Source organism: Melitaea cinxia, chromosome 21 (genome assembly GCF_905220565.1).
Source record: "Melitaea cinxia chromosome 21, ilMelCinx1.1, whole genome shotgun sequence".
Classification (NCBI taxonomy): Eukaryota; Metazoa; Arthropoda; class Insecta; order Lepidoptera; family Nymphalidae; genus Melitaea; species Melitaea cinxia.
Window position 1 is genome coordinate 9,025,608 of NC_059414.1, and position 19,962 is coordinate 9,045,569.

General features: G+C 33.1%; 1 protein-coding gene and 1 long non-coding RNA gene across 2 annotated transcripts; both read right to left on the reverse strand.

Moving 5' to 3' along the window:
• Nucleotides 1-6,103: 6,103 nt before the first annotated feature.
• Nucleotides 6,104-19,466, reverse strand: LOC123664002. Its single transcript, XR_006744732.1, has 3 exons — nucleotides 19,455-19,466; nucleotides 17,732-17,734; nucleotides 6,104-6,189 (listed from the first exon to the last, which is right to left on the reverse strand). It is a non-coding gene; the product is annotated as an uncharacterized LOC123664002 (long non-coding RNA).
• On the reverse strand, nucleotides 8,583-9,862 carry LOC123664000. Its single transcript, XM_045598634.1, has 2 exons — nucleotides 9,812-9,862; nucleotides 8,583-9,174 (listed from the first exon to the last, which is right to left on the reverse strand). Exon 2 carries the CDS (start codon nucleotides 9,166-9,168, stop codon nucleotides 8,818-8,820), a length of 351 nt encoding a protein of 116 aa, XP_045454590.1. The 5' UTR covers nucleotides 9,169-9,174; nucleotides 9,812-9,862; the 3' UTR covers nucleotides 8,583-8,817.
• Nucleotides 19,467-19,962: the final 496 nt, after the last annotated feature.

The window sequence follows — 19,962 nt, forward strand, 5'->3', positions numbered from 1 at the left end:
AAGGTTTACGGAACGACTAAGCCGATTTTGATGAGATTTTGAGTTTCACTGAAAGTTTGCCGGGAAAACTTTGTGACTCACTGATTTAAACGCGGGCGAAGCCGCGGGCACAGCTAGTAATTATATATAAATATATTGTTATATTGCGGAAAACCGGGATGTCGTGCGCGAACTCAGTGAGGCCTTTGTCCAGAAGTGGACTGACTGACTGACTTGATATAACGCTTAAACAGATAGTCGATTCCGTGTTCATCATCATCATCATCTTCACTTTGGCTTGATACAGTCTACTGCTGGACATAGGCCTCCGCAAGTTCAAGCTCCTCATGAGTGTTTGCCATAGTCACCACGGTGGGTAGGCGGATTGGTGACCGCAGGGCTGGCTTTGTCGCACCGAAGACGCTGCTGTCCAAATCCAGCAGTTGATTGGTTATCCCGCCACCGGTCGGCTTTTTAAGTTCCGAAGTGGTAGTGGAACTATGTTATCTCTTAGTCGCCTCTTACGACACCCACGGGAAGATAGGGGGCGGCTATATATTTTATTGCCGTAACAACACAGATATTTTGTCCAAATGAAAGTCCAGTAATAAAATAAAAAATAAAAAAAACAACTACCGCAGGTTAGCTGGAAGAGACTTCTTCTAGAGTTATCTCTACCGGCTTTCTACATATAAATTATATAATGTGTATAACGCCTAACTGAGCGCAGTAGTCAGTGGTCGTCGTCCGGGCTACATCTGACGCCCGTTAGCAATAGTTTTCATTCATTAGTTTTGTTTCATTGCATATTGGAAAATTACTAAAATCGGAAATATCCACATTTTTTTTTACTGTCCGCTTAACTTAAGCACGCCAACACGCCAACTCGCCAATACGCCAATGTGCCAATACGCCAACACGCCAACACGCCAATACGCCAAAACGCCAAAACGCCAACACGCCAACACGCCAAAACTCCAACACGCCAATACGCCAACACGCCCACACGCCAATACGCCAAGACACCAATACGCCAATGCGCCAACACGCCAACACGCCAATGTGCCAACACGCCAATACGCCAATGCGCCAACACGCCAACACGCCAATGTGCCAATACGCCAACACGCCAACACGCCAATACGCTAACACGCCAACACTCCAACACGCCAATACGCCAACACGCCAACACGCCAATACGCCAACACACCAATACGCCAATGCGCCAACACGCCAATACGCCAACACACCAATACGCCAACACGCCAACACGCCAATACGCCAACACACCAATACGCCAATGCGCCAACACGCCAACACGCCAATACGCCAATGCGCCAACACGCCATTGTGCCAATACGCCAACAGGCCAATGTGCCAACATGCCAATACGCCAACGGGCCAACACGCCAACAGGCCAATGTGCAAATACGCCAACACGCCAACAGTCCAACACGCCAACATGCCAACACACCAATACGCCAATGTGCCAACACGCCAATACGCCAACACGTCAACACTCCAACACGCCAACACTCCAACACGCCAATACGCCAACACGCCAATGTGCCAATACGCCAACACGCCAACACGCCAACACGCCAACACGCCAACACACCAATACGCCAATGCGCCAACACGCCAACATGCCAATGCGCCAACAGGCCAACACGCCAACACGCCAACACGCCAACACGCCAATACGCCAATGCGCCAACACGCCAATGTGCCAATACGCCAACACGCCAACACGCCAATAGGCTAACACGCCAATACGCCAACATGCCAACACTCCAACACGCCAATACGCCAACACGCCAACACGCCAATACGCCAACACACCAATACGCCAATGCGCCAACACGCCAACACGCCAATGTGCCAACACACCAATACGCCAATGCGCCAACACGCCAATGTGCCAATACGCCAACACGCCAACAGTCCAACACACCAACATGCCAACACGCCAATACACCAACATGCCAACACGAAAATGCGCCAACACGCCAACACGCCAATGTGCCAATACGCCAACACGCCAACACGCCAACACGGCAACACGCCAACACGCCAATGCGTCAACACGCCAACACGCCAATGTGCCAATACACCAATACGCCAACACGCCAACATGCCAACACGCCAACAGTCCAACACGCCAACATGCCAATACGCCAACACGCCAACACGCCAGTACGCCAATGCGCCAACACGCCAACACGCCAATGTGCCAATACGCCAACACACCAACACGCCAATACGCCAACACGCCAACACGCCAACACGCCAACACGCCAACACGCCAATGCGCCAACACGCCAACACGCCAATGTGCCAATACGCCAACATGCCAACACGCCAATACGCCAACAGGCCAACACGCCAACACGCCAATGCGCCAACGTGCCAACGCGCCAATGCGCCAACACGACAGGACGCCAACAAAAATAACCAACCTGTTTAATAACGAACCGTTCGTTATTTATGATATTATATCTGTCCAGGTCCGTAAGAAGCCACTTCACTATCTAAGGACATCGTGGCAGGATAGGAAATTGACTTACCCTTTTTGCGCTTGATAAAGCTCCAAAAAAGTTTAGGGTTTTAAGACAAAGTTGTTTTCAGGCTATTCAAATACAATTTATAGTTTAGATTATGAAGCTTCGCGCAACGCTCCCTGAGCAACTTAAAAGTAATTAAATCACGAGGCTTGCCATTTTTACGATATTTAAATTTTTCATTGATGACTTTTATCAGTGCTGCAGAAAACCATAGCGGATATTTACTAGACCGTGTTTTGGATTTGGGCACATGTTTAGCAATGATAATTCTCAGAACAGCAATCATAACTCGACAATTTCTTCTCCCAAGAATATTATTCAGGGCACTTGTAATTTTGTCATAGTCAGCTTTGTAGAAGCGGAACCTAGCCCCAATACAAAATTCGAGCTTTTCCTGAAAGTTAATTTTAACGGAAAACTCAATAGGAGGGTGTAATGGTTCTATCCCGGAAAGAGGGTCCTTGCTTTCGCTCAATTGGGAGATAACCAGAGAGCTAATTACTAGGTCTAAAACACGATTTTTACTATTTTTACAACAATTATACTGTGTAAGAGCATTGAGTGACATTAATCATGTTATTCAACAAATTATTCGTTGTTATCGGAGTCAGTGCAGGGCCAGTCGTCTAGTTCCAACACAGACCACCCAAGTCAAAATCCCTAAGAACGATTATGTTAAAGGAGCTAAGTTTATCAATTATATGATTTGTATTTAAAATGAAGTGTTCCAAGATATGTTTCTGTACCGGAGGGGGAATATAAACGGTGCAAATGTACAGATAATCAGTTTGACCATTGGTATTTAGCAGTTCAAGTTTAACCCATAAATCCTCACAGTGCGATATACAATTTATGTGGAGTAATTGTGAGATTTTTCCCAAATAGGAAGGCAAACATCTTAACCTAAGTGTATTATAATATAATATATGATATGATATTTGAGAGCCAATTCATTGGCGAAAGCAATCTATAAAATATTACGCTACAACGATTAATAAAATAAAAATATTCCAAAATCGAAAAAATGTATCTCTGTTCGTAGCATAACAGATGAGATAATATAAAAAATTTATCCCAACTGTTATGATAAATTAACATAAGACATGATAAATATTTATAATATTTTTTATACAACTAGGTCGCCAAACAAGAGTACGGCTCACCTGATCTTAAGCGATTACCAGAAGCATTGCAAGCGTGTTGCCGACCTTACCCCGATTCTCTCCCAGGAGCTCTGGTCACCTTACTCACCACAGAAACACAGCAATCATTTATTTATACTAACCTATATAACCATTTATCCATTCCGTACTCTCAGTTATTTTATGATATTGAAAAATTAAAACGAAAAGGTCCAATGAAAATTAAAAAAATTACATTTAAGTTGTTACATAGCGAGCAATGAACACTTTGTGACTATCACAAACAAAAAAAAACTGTATAATTATTATTTTATTAACCGACTTCCAAAAAAGGAGGAGGTTCTCAATTCGACTGTATTTTTTTTTTATGTATGTTACATCAGAACTTTTGACCGTGTGGACCGATTTCGACAAATGTTTTTTTAATCGAAAGGTGGTGTGTGCCGATTGGTCCCATTTAAATTCATTTGAGATCTAACAACTACTTTTCGAGTTATATCTAATAATGCGTTTTTACTTGACGCTTTTTTCGTCGACCTACGTTGTATTATACCGCATAACTTTCTACTGGATGTACCGATTTTGATATTTCTTTTTCTGTTGGAAAGGAGATATCCTTAGTTTAGTAACATGATAAGAAAACCAGGATCTGATGATGGGATCCCAGAAAAATCGAGGGAAACTCTTGAAAATCCGCAATAACTTTTTACTGGGTGGACCGATTTTGATAATTCGTTTTTGTTGGAAAGAAGATATCCCTAGTTTAGTACCATGATAAGGAAACCAGGATCTGATGATGGGATCCCAGAGAAATCGAGGGAAACTCTTGAAAATCCGCAATAACTTTTTACTGGGTGTACCGATTTTGATAATTTTTAATTTAATCGAAAGCTGATGTTTGTCATGTAGTCACATATAAATTTTATTAAGATCTGATCACTACTTTTTGAGTAATCTTTGATAACGCGTAGTTACTTGATTTTTTAGTTTTTCGTCGATCTACGTTGTATTACTCGTCGATGTAATTGAAGTCGGTTTTTTTTCGTTTGCAAGCAAACACAATTATTTATTTATTGACAATTGACTTATATATAAAATTCTCGTGTCGCGGTGTTTGTAGTTAAACTCCTCCGAAACGGCTTGACCGATTCTCATGAAATTTTGTGTGCATATTGGGTAGGTCTGAGAATCGAACAACATCTATTTTTCATACCACTAAGCTAAAAGGGGGGGGGGGATTAAGGGGCTTACTAAAATATATGGCAAAACAAAGTTTGCGGGGTCAGCTAGTTAAATGTATTTTTAAAAAATTAAACATTGCTTTTTTACTAAAGCTAATAATAATATAGAGAAAAAGTACATTCCTATAATAAGAATGACTAGACGTCTGTTACTTTGTGACGCACTATATTAAAACCAATTTATCGAGAGCCAACTTACACGTAGGATATAAAGAATATTTCTTTACGTATGTATACAGACAGAGCTCCTAGTTAGTTGGACGAAAGACACCCACACTGGCGCCCTTCGAAATCTTCGACAAAATGATTCAAAACTTGTTTAGATATTCGTGTGGAACGTACTCGTATATTTACAAAGACTTTGTAAAAAAAATATTAAATATTATAATTTATTCTGAGTTACAAAAAATGGAATTGTGTATATTTTTAGAATAATGTAGTTATGACATAATTAGTCGTATAAGTCGTAATTAGTCATATAAGTCGTATTAATCTAAATTAAACCATAATATAATAATTTTTTTTTTATGTCACTGGGTCGGCAAACAAGCGTACGGTTCACCTGATGGTAAGCGATTACCGTAGCTTATAGACACCTGCAACACCAGAAGCATCGCAAGCGCGATGCCGACCCAATCCCCAATCCCCCCAGGAGCTCTGGTTGCCTTACTCACCAACAGGAACACAATACTGCTTGAAAACAGTATTATTTTGCTGTGATCTTCTGTAAGTAAGGTCGAGGTACACATATTAATATATATAATAAATACATATTTTGCACATATATATATATTTTTAGTTATTTCTTTCTTTTGACTCAATCCAAGTTCAAGATAAACGAATTATACACATCGTTAGTCAAACCCAATTAAATTCTGTACAATGACTCACAGTCATGAAACGCCTTATTATTGAAGTCTACGACGACGTTAGCCCTGTTACTGTTTCCTAGGATCAAACTCACAACAAGGGGAGTTACTCACCCTTTCTAAGTTTACCCAATTATGGTAAATTGAGAGTATAAAAATAGAAGACGAAAATGATTCATCGTCTTATCTAAATAATGAAAAACTAGTACCCGACAGTCGCTGTCTTGTCTTGCGAACTTTCAAATGCCTGCATTTTAAATAAATTATAAAAAAAACTGGAAAGCAGCCCCACAACGACGTCGGGGAAAGTCTTTCGTTTTTTTCTACTAATAAGTTGCAATATAATCTTTTTGGTTGTATTGTTTGTAACTAGCTGATTTTGATACCATGAAAACTTGACATTTTAAAAATGCACTTCCGCCACTTTTCTTTTGTTTTTCTGTCCACCGAAATTAAAAATCCAAGGAAGAAATTCCCTACATTTTAATTTTTACTTTAAAAACGGTGTAAAATGTGACTCAAGCTGCAAAAAAAACTGTGACGTTTATGGACCTTATGCAGTGGCAGTAAGAGTAGAGCAAAATTTGGGGTTTAAGCGCTTTCGATCAGGAAATATTGATGTCAAAGCTGCATTTAGCTTTGGCCACCCATTTACGGATAAACGTGAGGACATTTAATTTTGAAACAAACATTTTTGAAAAAGTGGAGCTAGATCGACATTGAAGTAGTTCGATATAACTGAAAATTTGAGAATTAGCCATAAAATAGTTTCTCGCGATACTCGCGATAAGGTGATGTTGAGTCTATGGTGCAATTGGAAGAACATCATTCATTATGAACTTGTACCGCCAAGCAAACATCGGCTCGATTTTCTACTGTCAACAACTGGTGAGAATTAAACAAGAAATTAAGAATAAGTGGCCGGAATGGATCAACAAAAAGAACAACGCCCGACCACATACGTCTTTAGCCACACAACAAAAATTGAGAGTTTGACTAGGAAGCTTTAATGCATACACCATATAGAACCGATTTTGCACCCTCAGATTTCCATCTGTTTCGGTTATGTAAAGTTCGGTATTGTAAAGTTAACATCAATAAAAGACTGTCAAAACTACTTGTCGCAGCTTTTTAACGAGAACTCCCAATATTCCTACAGCGAAAAAATCTTGTCACTACCTAAAAGATGACGGCAAGTTATCGAACAAAATTACACATATATATAGTATAATTAATGTAAATATTTTTTGTAAAATCTTACTTTATAAAAGACGAAGAAACTTTTACCCTGACCTGTAACACAAAAAATTCGTTCAAATTGATCAACCGTTTCAGAGGAGTACGACCTCAAACAAACGATATTTTTATATATTAGAAGATAGACGATCAGCTTAATAACCACTTGTTAAAATTATCTTAATCAGCTTTTTTTACTAGCTGATAAAGATAGCCACGAATGATTTCAAATTGTCATATTTATTTCAATAAATTCGTTTTAATGCCTATGATATACATTAATTAATCTTACATAAAACGACACCAAATGCGGGTGAAACAACAGAGGAAATCTAGAATATAATCGGTGGTTGCTTCACTTTTAAAAATAATTATCATCATCATCATCATCATTTCAGCCTATTACAGTCCACTGCTCGACATACGACTCCACAAGTTCATGCCAAAAAATGGCGTAAACTCATGTGTTTTGCCCATAGTCACCACGCTGAGCAGGTGGGTTGGTGACCGCAGGGCTGGCTTTGTCGTATGCAAAATAATAATCACTTTTAATTTTTTTTTTAAACTAAATTCTATTCATTAATGCATATAAGCTACTGATACAGCTAAAAAAGACTATTTTTTTATCGTGAGCTATAAACAGCCCAAAGGCCTATTTCAATTCTACCAAGAGACTGCAACTTTTTATTTCGCAAAGAGAAATATGTGATAAATATATTTGTATGTTGTATTTGTAGTCAAAAAAATGTATATCTCAAACTATTTTCTGTTGGATGTTGTTTTTTTCAGACAGCTAACTATCTGAATGTTATCAACAACATATAAATTGTCTGAACAAATTTTTTATCCTTGCAGATTTTGTTCAGAAACCTGTCCACGAATGTTGGGTGACCTGCAAACGAGGTAGAAGTTTCAAGAAGATCGCTTATGGAGCTGACTGTGACTTAAAAAATATTATTAAGTAGCTAGTAAATATTTTCGTTCAAAAACTATAAAAAAATATATAAAAGTAAATCATATTCAAACTACTTTCAAACACATGTTTTCCATTAAAACGAAAAATAATATTTGAAAAACCATTAAATTTTCTAATAACCGTCTTTTGGCATGTGTCTAATTTTTTTTATTACTAAAGTAATTTCGTCGTCTGTATGTGTATATTATAATAATTATACATAACAAACATACTCGAAAATAAAATCAAAATGTTAAAAAAATAATAATTTTTATTAACTAATTGAACAATAACTTACACATATGCACTTATTGTTCGAGATCACAGTTCAGTAAATAAGTCTACAGGTAACAAAACTACACATAATATTTTAGTTATTATCTAATTTAACATTATAACAATGGCTATACTTAAATTCAAATGTGAAAAGAGTTTTAGAAGTTATTCTTCTTTTGATGCGTTAGGGAAAAATGATGTGAGTAAATTTTTACAATGCGCGCGCACACCGTCACAAAAAATCGACACCTCGAAGTTAGCTAGCCAATGAAGTCTAAATTCTTACGTGCCTACATAGTACATAAGTACAGGCACACTTTTTTATATACTCGTATAAAATATATTCATAATGCATTGAAACAATTTATAAATTAATTTTACTGTACAAACGTAACAAAAATATTTGCTAAATCAGTGGGACTAAGCAAACTTTCCATTAAAACTCAATCTAGCTAAATCAAATTTTGATTACATTCAGCTGGATTTAGTGATATTTGAAAACCATTTTAGTTTAATTAAATTGATATTTGAAAATGGTATTTTTTTTTTTAAATATCAATGTCTGTCTAAAAAGCCTGCACTTTTCACGATATCATAGATGCGTTGTCTTGGAATTTTTTCGGCCTCGCGTTCGATAACTTGCATTTCTTTCTTCGTGAGCCAAGATTCCTTCGCTAAGCTTGCGGCGATTGCTGGGTTACTATAAAAAGCATGAGATTTCAACAATTCCGGCGGCAACAAAGCCTCACTAGCGGCGTTTAGTTCAACAGCGGGATGAGATGAAACTGCTTGAACCGAAGGGTGGGCATATTCGATGCCAGCGACGCCAAAGGGTTGGGTATAGATCAGACCTGGTCGTGCCTGAACTACACAGAGTATAGATGCAATGATGACTAAGTAATTCATGGTGATCTGCAAATGGAGAATAAAAGTTTATTCACTTAGGTTTTTTTCAATTTCAACAACACATATGTTTTCGTATATCGCAATTTTCAATAAAAATTCTTATTAAATAATATTAGAATCGATTACATGTAACAACGATGAATGTTTTGTTATTTTAGAGCTCATGTTGTTACAGATTTCGAGATATCATTCGATTTATTTATTTTTCGAAATGTTTGTTACTGTTGGCCCGGCCCTACTGGCCTTTACAGTGTTACCGGTGAGAGGGACACCGGCCGCGAAAGAAGATGTGAGCTCTTTTAGAGGACATTCGATTTCTTACAACATATATACATATAACATGTAAAATGTTTTTATCACTTAAAAAAATGATGAAATTATGACACCAAATAACAACAAAAATAATAAAACCACTCATGTTAGCTATTTTTTTTATCCTTTAAAAATAAAATAAAAATTTAAATGAACACACCAAACAAAAAATAAATTTATAAAAAAAAAATAAAAGTAATATTTATAATAAATCACTATATAATATAATTTTAATACACCACTGTAATCGTAAACCACTTCACTCAGATTTTTATATCGAAAAAAATGAATAAAAAAAAGCGTTAATAAATTAAAACTAAACCGCACTTACATTACACTTGAGTCACGGTCAACACAATCACTATCTGCGCGCGCGCAACGTCGCCGGCAATATATATAAGCCTTTTACAACTAACCTTCTGCTTACTTCCGGAATGTATAGACAAAATATATCGTAATAATATACATAAGCTATTTCGTATTTATTCAAACTAAAATGTATCATATATCCAATAAAATATTTTGCCACCAACTAATCGCCTTTAGGTTCAAATACCGTTGTAATATTATTTTTAATACAGTGACAGTATATTCAAAAGATATTTTTATCTAACTAGATAAATAAAACAGATAAAGTAAACTGAACTAAAATGTGAACATAAGAGTAAATTAAAACGTTCTGAAATTACCACTTAGTATCTACTAATAATGTATCTACTATAATGTATCAGTTATGCCACAAAAATTTTCATTGAAAATTCTTCATACATTAAAAAAAATACTTTTACGTTACCTTTTTATTGTTATAAAAGTGATATCTGTTATTAATCAAATTTTGTATTCAAATAATACATATACAATTTAGATTTTGTTGAACTTGACATTACAAAACCGTGTTTGTTTATAAAAACCTAATAATAGTATTTTATATATCACTAGGGTGGCAAACAAGGGTACGGCCCTTGTAGTTGGCTACTGAAGCCTGCAACACAAAAGCATTGCAAGCGCGTCACTGGCCTTAAACCTGACCCGTCCCAGGAGCTCTGGTCATCTTATTCGCCACAGGAAAACAATACTGGTTGAAAACAGTGGATATAAGTGCCCTATATAAACTATATATGCCCAGAGAGAGATATATATATATTTGGGATGATATTAATAATCTTTCATTTGATGCCTATGTCATTCGCACAATTGTAATCAATCTAACGACCACATAAGCCAAATCACATTAAACTGTTTAGCCGACAGATCATTGCGATATTATTTGTTAAATAACAGCGATATTAATTAATATATAGAGAAATATATTTCGAGAAAGAATGAAAATATTAATAAGATATTACCAATTACAATTTTACAAAAAAACGAACAGTAAATATATACATATACTATGTATACTTATATTATATATACAAATTGTATTATTTATACAAATTATATTATGTATACAAATTATATTACTTTATATTTACAAATCTAATAAATAAAAATCATCAAATGTTATAAAAAATTTCAATGAAAGAAGAAACCATGCATAAAAAGGTACCGGTATAACAGTAAACATACAATACGGTAAATGTAGCCTGATATCGGTAAAAGGAACTAAAAAAACAAAGCAGGTAATGATATGAGTCTTAAAATAATATCATGAATTAAAAAAAAATACTGTTGATGAATGCTCTCAATATCAAGTGATAAAGTTCAAGCAGTAGTTTGCCTTGCACACTTGTCATACGGGAACATATATTTTATAGAAAATTGACCCTTATGACCTATGTATATCATAAAAACAAACTTAGAATAGAACTGTAATCCATAGCCTGAGGCAGTTCCAATATAATGTGTACCTATTGCTTCCTTGTTCCGTTTAGCTCGATTAATAGGAACTAAATGTCTATATCGGATGTAATTTTTATCTTCAAGGTAATAGATATTAATATAGAGTATGTTACAGCCTAAGATTAGTAATTGAAAACTATTTACATGACATGTAAGTTGCATTTTTTTTCTAGAAGGTAGAATAAAATAAATTTAAGACTTCCTTAAATGGTAATCGTATGTTTTAATGAAAACACTTTCCGTATATGAAGTTGCTTGTCAAAACATTTTTCTGAACATCAGAAGGTGCCGAAATAAAAAATAAACAAAAATAAAATCTATCTTTACTAGAAAAAGAAAAAATAATTAACTTAAGCAAAAAATAAAAATGCATGTATAAAAATGATGAATTTATTATTATTGTTGCATTACAAGGCAATAATTTCCTTTTTTCTTCATCCTATCTTTTTCATTATAACCTTCTAGCGACTACACTAACCTAATTTTATTTAAAAAAAAATAAGCTTCTGTACCATAAATATCAAACGATTTTATTTTAATAAGAGAAAAGTCTTAAGTCCAATAGTGAATACTTAGCAAGCTGTTAAGGTACAGTATCGTACAAACCTAAAGAGTTGCACCTCTTCACTCAGGTAAAAGTGTAAGAGAAGCATATTCATTTAAAGAATCAAAAGTATATAACGCTACAAATTAACGTATTAATTGAAACGTTTAATAATAATTAAAATACCTACCGAGGTAATGCATTAATACGCGTTTAATTATAATTATAGGGCCAATTTGTAATCATTTAATGACACAATGTCGACAATACAACTTGATACGGAACATTAAGTGTATCTGGGTCAAGGCAAAAGCATTGTGAACAAACGGTAGTGAAAACTTGAAATAATTAAACTTGAATACTTGTTGAGTGAGACCTAGGAAATATTCTGAAAATTCAGGTCACAGACGTATATAATTCAATATATACAAACATTTTGAATTTTTTTATTTCGGCAACGCGCTTATAATATTGTAACAATTTTCATTAATTTTCACATGAATAAATGAAATATTCAAATCAATTGAAAAAGTTATTCTTTGTTTTAAAAGGCAACAGGCTATAAAATATCACGCTCTCGTCCTTATTTAAATTCCTGTAGTAAAACTGCACTCTCAAACACTAGTTTTATACTACACTGTTAAAGAATATATATATATATCCTTTTAACGGAATGTTAAACATAAAACTAAATTACTTAAATTTTTATTACTACTAATTTGCTTAATTAAAAAATATATTACTTTGATCTTGCATAAAATTTTAAACACGATGTTACTAAATGTTGATTTCAATGATGTAAGACAAAGTTACGTATTAAGTTTACGTGTAATTGTTATCAAACTGAGCACGTGGCTCACAGACAAATCGTACGAGGACAGAATGCAGGTCGAATAAGTAAATTGCGAAAGCTTCGTCAAATTTTAAAAAGTAATTTTTTCCTTTTACTATATAGGATTGCTCGAATTTAAAAGAAACTTAACAACTTGTTTTACTTTTTTTTAACCGACTTCCAAAAAAGGAGGAGGTTCTCAATTCGACTGTATTTTTTTTATGTATGTTATATCAGAACTTTTGACTTTGAATGGGACCACCATTTAAATTTATTTGAGATCTAACAACTACTTTTCGAGCTATATCTAATAATGCGTTTTTACTTGACGCTTTTTTCGTCGACCTACGTTGTATTATACCGCATAACTTTCTACTGGATGTACCTATTTTGATAATTCTTTTTTTTTTTTGGCAAGGGGATATCCCTAGTTTGGTACCGTGATAAGGAAACCAGGATCTGATGATGGGATCCCAGAGAAATCGAGGGAAACTCTGGAAAATCCATAATAACTTTTTACTGGGTGTACCGATTTTGATAATTTTTAATTTAATCGAAAGCTGATGTTTATCATGTGGTCACATATAAATTTTATCGAGATCTGATAACTTCTTTTTGAGTAATCTTTGATAACGCGTAGTTCTTGACTATTTTTTCGTCGATCTACGTTGTATTACTTGTCGATGTAATTGAAGTCGGTTTTTTTTTCGTTTGCGAACAAACACAATTATTTTGTTCACTTACTATTTATTATCAACAGATTATATTATTTATTCCTTTGGCAGAATTAAAAGCCAAATACACATACTAACTTAGAAATTAATTAATAAATTTGTCAACAGGTCAAAAAATATGAAAATGTCGAGAAAATATTCACGTCAGTTATCTGATTGTTTCGCATATAAATTACTTTTACTCGTATTTTGACAAATTAGGAAATGAATCAACTACATTTTCGGCATCTAATTTACACTTCTAAAAATATAACCCTGTTAATTACAAGGTTATATAGGGCGAGGAGACACAAACGGACAACAGACTCTTAGAAATAAGGTTTCATTAGTATTAAGAACCTAATTACGACTATAAGCTGTTTATAAATATATCTTTATTTTCTTGAACACAATAATACAATGTAAAAATATTACTTAATTATAATACTTTGAAACTCTCTGTAGCCTCACCCACGCTTATTAGGTAATCTCTAATTAACAAAAGTAAAGATGATTCTCAGTACTTGAACTATAAACCTCCCACGTACCTTGTGTAATATTAATCAATATAACGTTTTTATTAAAAACGATTTGTAACAAGTTTTAAGGTACTTTTTTAACAAAATATTCACGTTTTTTAAAATAATTTTTCGAAAAAGTTTTTAATATGTACATGTAGAAAATAAATGTATTTCTGCACATTATATTATTATTGAAATATATAAGAATGTTATGTATTCTTACATCCCACATAAGATATCTTATCTTGTCTTGAATTTTCAGTAGCTCCAGGGCTGTGAGTACTGCAAGTTGGAATCTCTCGCAGCTCTAGCGCTATTGTTACACGTGCGATGCAAATAGGTTACTGGATCGTCTTAAGAGAACCTAAAATAAACTAAAATAACTGCGCTTTTGTTAGAAACATATAATTTATACGTATGTATGTCAGAATGTTTTTTTATTAAATAAACTGCGATCTTTTAAGACTCTACACGACATCTGAGTGCGGATTATTTTTAATAATCACTTATATTTTTTTTTTAATTGTTGTGCACCGCATTTTCACATGTGGTAACTCGGCAGCATATAGTTTAGCTATTAACGGGAGTCATTCACCTCTATCGAGGTGAAAAGTAGTGTCAAATTTGTCCTGACCTGTAATGTCTAAAGTTTCATTAAGCTTCATGTAGATTCTATAGAATATACGCAAACAGACAAAAACATTTTTTTATTGTGGATTTGGCTTCCGAGGAGTCCACCAAATGACTTCGTTATAATTTCTCTTCAACATTTACAGAGTAATGGCTCCACTTCTAGACGGTGTAAAAATGATGAAATCAACAGATTTTAAGTAAACCCTCCAGAATTGCAAACTGTGTGTTCACGGTGCAATTGTTTGTCATTCTATTTCGTGAAGCAAATTCACCGTAGTGACAAAAATTATGTAAACAAACGAAACTCTTAAAATAATTTTCCGTCTATCCCGTCTATTATAAAGACCCCTATATTGTTTCCTGGATATCGCTCATGAAAATATATCGTCTTACTATGATTTTGTTATGTATTTAGGTAGGTCCTTTGAACTTTCAACTATTTTGAATATTAAGCTTTTTCAAATTTGTAAAATAAATTAAATTCAACATAAAGTCAGAAAGGTTGATTTCATTTTAACGATTTCTTAGTTATTCTTCATTGTTTAAGAGCTTAAGAGCTTCATTGTTTATTCGTACGAGCAGAACGGTTTCTCAAGTATGGGGGCCAAGTTCAATGCAATATTAACGAGGTTACGCAACATGTGACCACATGGCTCGTTGCCTGCGCGGATACTGCCTATTACATACAAAAAGATGCCAGACATCTGATTACAATTTTAAGGAAGGTTACTTGTTTTACTATGAAGAATCTCGTTCATAATTGGATAGCACATTTAAACTCACAAAGCTTAAATTAATGACATACTTAACTTTTTGTTTCAATGTATAGTGCTCTTGTTCTATGTATTTGGACCAATAAATTAAATTTCTAGGTCTAAACTTGTGATACTTCATAAATGTTTTATAATATAAGGCTAAATAAATACAAATTATGCTACGTAATTAAACAAGTACAAAAATAGGAGTACATATAGACGTCATTAAAAAGATATAAATCCATAAAAATATTTTTAAAATAGATATTAAAGATAATGTAAGTGACATCAAACACCCACCACTCCTATGAATTCCTGATCTAAATATCTGATTACTCAAATATCTAATAGCATTTTGGTGACACAACATAAATTCTCACGATGTCAAAGCAAGAATGTATCGAGGTTTCCATAATAGATTGCAACATATTTTTAAAAACTATAATATTAAAATTAAATTACACGTTACGTAGACACTAATAAACAAAAGATATGTTAGTATTGTTTTCATTATTCTTATCTGTCTATTTTGTAGAAAATCTCAACCTTCATTATGTGTGCCGAAATGAAACGACTCATTGTCTTCAATTAAATTCATCCTCATATTATGTAAGGTTATATTTAAATTCTGTGGCCAGTGAGTTGTATGTCTTAAAATTTTAATTTTATTCCCGAATCGAGCTTTTAAAATTTGGAAAAAGTCTCTTGTTTCCCCTTTAACTGTGGTTTCCCAGGTATTTGGCCTGTCACAATGCTTAGGATAGTCATCACAGACTCCTTGAGATGCAGATGAACTATGTGTGACATTAATATTATTTGTTATAGTTGAATAACTATTTCTTGTATTGTTATTATTTTGAGTATCAGTTGACGCAATAGTTGTGTTAGTAGTGGATGGAATTTGAATTTGTTCAGTTTTTGTCGAACTAATTAAAACAGTAGTTTTAGTCTCTGAAGAAAGATGAGAGTTTTTACTGGAAAGCGTTGATGACGTTATATTAATAGCCATTATAGAATTTTTAATAATATTTATAGGTTTTAAAGTTGAAGTGCGAGAGCACTTTGTATTTGATTCAGTTGCTGTTACTTTTGATACTTCTGAAATTTTACTTGTCAATACTGTAGATTTAGGTGTTGTAGATTTTGTTACAGTATTTGTTGAAGGGATTGTAGCATTAACTTTAGTAATGTTTATCTTCGTAGGAGCTTCTGAGATGGAAAATAGTTTTGTAGTATAATTATTAATTGCAATAGTTTGTGTTGTTTTATCCGTCGTTTGTGTAATGTTATTTTCATTTTGTGTACAACGTACATACTCTGTTTTCAAATACGCTGAAATATGATCATTATTAGACTTGTCTTTAGCTATGTATTCAATAGTTACGTATTTAGCTTGTAGTTCACCTTTCTGGTTGTCACAATTATATTCAAACATGTCGCATTCATCTAAGAATATTCTTTTCTTTATTTGGTCTTTTTCAATTCCGCACATTGGTGTTCCGGTGTGGTTACAAATTTTAGCGGAAAGGCAATAATCAAGCGGCTAGTTAAAAATAATTAAGTATGTCTATATAATTTACTGATCAAAACATATTATTTATATTAAGTATATTTATGGAAATAAATATTTAGTTATAATAGTCGGTTGTTACCAATAATACAAGCATTAAATTGCTTATCATAGGAACAGACAATCTTATGTGTATTTTATAAGATATTATTTATTAAATACGCTTCTTCTTAAATAAATATCCTTACCGGTATATAGTGCTGATTTGTTGATTTTAACAAACATATATAAACTGAAAAGAATTTATATTAGTAAGGTTATAACAGAATAAACTTTTTCAATTTATTACAACAATATATCTTACAAATCGTTAAATTAAAATATTTCATTGTTACTTTTGCATTGTGCCAAACTGCAGCGCTATTCTTATAAAATCTCTAAAAAATTATCTGGACATTTATTGTTTTAAATTGACTTCCAAGTAAATTTATATATAAACTAGGTTCTTGAACAATAAAAATAAATTGAGAAAACCAATACTCATTTTAACTTTATTGATATATTCAAATAAAATATTTTGTTTGCGTACAGCCTCTAAAATTATTCGAGAAAGTCATCCGAATCACGTTTTTGCTTACTAGGTTTTTTCATGAACTTTTTAACGATCTTTACTTTCTTGCTATTTCTCATTACTTCATTTTTCTTCAAAATTGTAGTTCTGATTATTTTTAGACTCATTTTGTTCCCTTTTTCAGTTACAGTGGACATTTTTGGAGTTGTCCTAGCTGTCCTTCTTTTTTTCTTCCTTCCTATTGGTGTATATCGCCGCTTTCCCCTCAACATATGCATAGGCAACGTCACTTTGGTCGTACTTCTTAATTTCTTGCCCAGTCTCCTAAACTGACTAAATTGATATGTTTGTCCCATCCTATGAAATCTATGATCTGGACATGTAGGGTTAGATGGACACGGAGGTTTTGAAGGGCAAGGAGTGGCCGGCACTCTAAAGCAGTCCGAATAATTTATGGCGTAATAATCTACAAATTATTAAAAAATTTAAATCAATTCACAATCACAAAAACGTTTCAACTAAGATCTGTATTGATTTATTTAATTTTAGATTGACTCTGATTTCGGACGTAATATACCGTTAAATATTAAATTACTAACTAGAAATAGAGATATTTAATACAACAATTTTACTTTTATATCAATAAAATGACTATCAAATTTCAATTAACGTTAAGCATTATATTATTAAAAAACCGGTCATACAGACCACTTTCATAATCACAATTGTATTCATACATATCGCATTCATCGATAAACAATCTTCGACTGTAAACATCATCTTCATTTTCGGTCCCACACTCTGGTATCCATGTATGATTGCAAATATCAGCAAGCAAACACCAATGTAGTGGCTGAAATCATTCACTTTATTGAATTCGGAATACATTTTATCAGAACGGCTTCAAAGAATGAAATAAAGTGCTTCAATCGAGTCTGTCTATTAGATTTCGTATCCAAAAGCATTGAATTGGATTTTATTTCATCGATACTCTCTTGTCTCTACTCTATTTTAAAGTCTGTGGACTGTTAGTTACAAAGTAAAATTTTGATGTATTTTGCCTTTTGATGCATCTCTTTCAAAATATCTAAGTATATAGTTTTAGAATTCAGTTTGTTTCGTCTACTCATAAATTTCGTTCAACTGTGTTTGACCTTCTAATATGGAAAAATCTAAATTCTCGTCGCATCAATAATTAAAGCTAATATTATTGTTTCAATATTGTATGGCATAAATGTACAATGTCAAAAAGTGGTCAGTGACATATCATCAAGGTTTTGAATAATCGTTTTTAAAACACTTCTAAAGAAATATATTGTTTTATAAGACTGATTATATAATTACTTTTGCATTCTTTAGAGAAGAAAACAAAAAAATATCACCCAATTTTTTTTTAATACTTTAATTGCAGGAATCAGGAGTCATTTTCACGTTACAAAGCGTAAAAAAACTACAGTACACTACACTAAGTACACTAACAGTAACTAACAAAAGCTGAAAAAAACAAAAAGTCAATAATATGACAAGAATTACAACTCGGCGCGAATGAAGTCACGCAGGTCACCTAATTTATCATATTTATGCTCCTGGTTATAAATAGTCGTGTTTTATTTTTCACTCTTTTTACTACCATTTTTTTATAAATTCACATTTTTATAACCTTTACGTAAAATTAAGTTAAAGTTATAATTTATTTTTTAACAGGATAAAGATAAGCTTTATTTGATGTAATATGAGCGGTCAATACCCTGACCTTTAACATACAGAAGTGATCCACTTAACCACCTACGCTATAAATTATCATCATAATATTACCATCATGACATTTCTTATGAACTACGTGAAGTGGGCGAAGCATTTTAATAAAAAAATACACATTCCATTTACAAGTAAAAAGGAACTGTTGTTTTTCTTTATATTTCAGAGAGTAAAATGATCTTGACAGATTATTTTAAGAAATAAAAGCGAAAAAGGGTAATGTTTTAGTATTTATAATGTCTGATATATGGTTATTTCGATATAAGCTATGTGCACAGTGTGTATTTATTGCAACATTGAAAAATGACTAGAAAAAAAAAATACTCAAACTATTTTACTACTAGTGATCTTTTATAGATAACCCTGTCTGTAAATGAAATATTGATATATAGTAAATAATGTAAATTGATCTTTAGTAAATAATGTATATTGATCTTTTTCGACATTCATTATTTTTAAAACCAGCTAATATAGTGCCTAAATGTATTTATAATTTCAATAACTACGAATATACATTATGGATAATAATATTTTAATATTTTAATCTCGACAGCATCTATTATTTTACTTCACTTCTTTTCTATTCTACTTGACATTGACGAAATAATCCGTGTTAATCTGGCACCATTAGATGAAATTGATCCAAATAAATGAAAATGGTCTTAAGATTCAACAGATATTATGACGTCGCACCTATTTCATGTGCTGTACTACTCGTAATAAATCAATACGACTTAACATTAATTAAAAAAAATCTTGTAGATGTTTGTGTTAGATACTTAACTAAATTAACATTAAATAAA

Excerpts from the sequence above, each read along its gene's own strand:
- LOC123664000 (XM_045598634.1), bottom strand. The coding sequence starts at position 9,168 with ATGAATTACTTAGTCATCATTGCATCTATACTCTGTGTAGTTCAGGCA.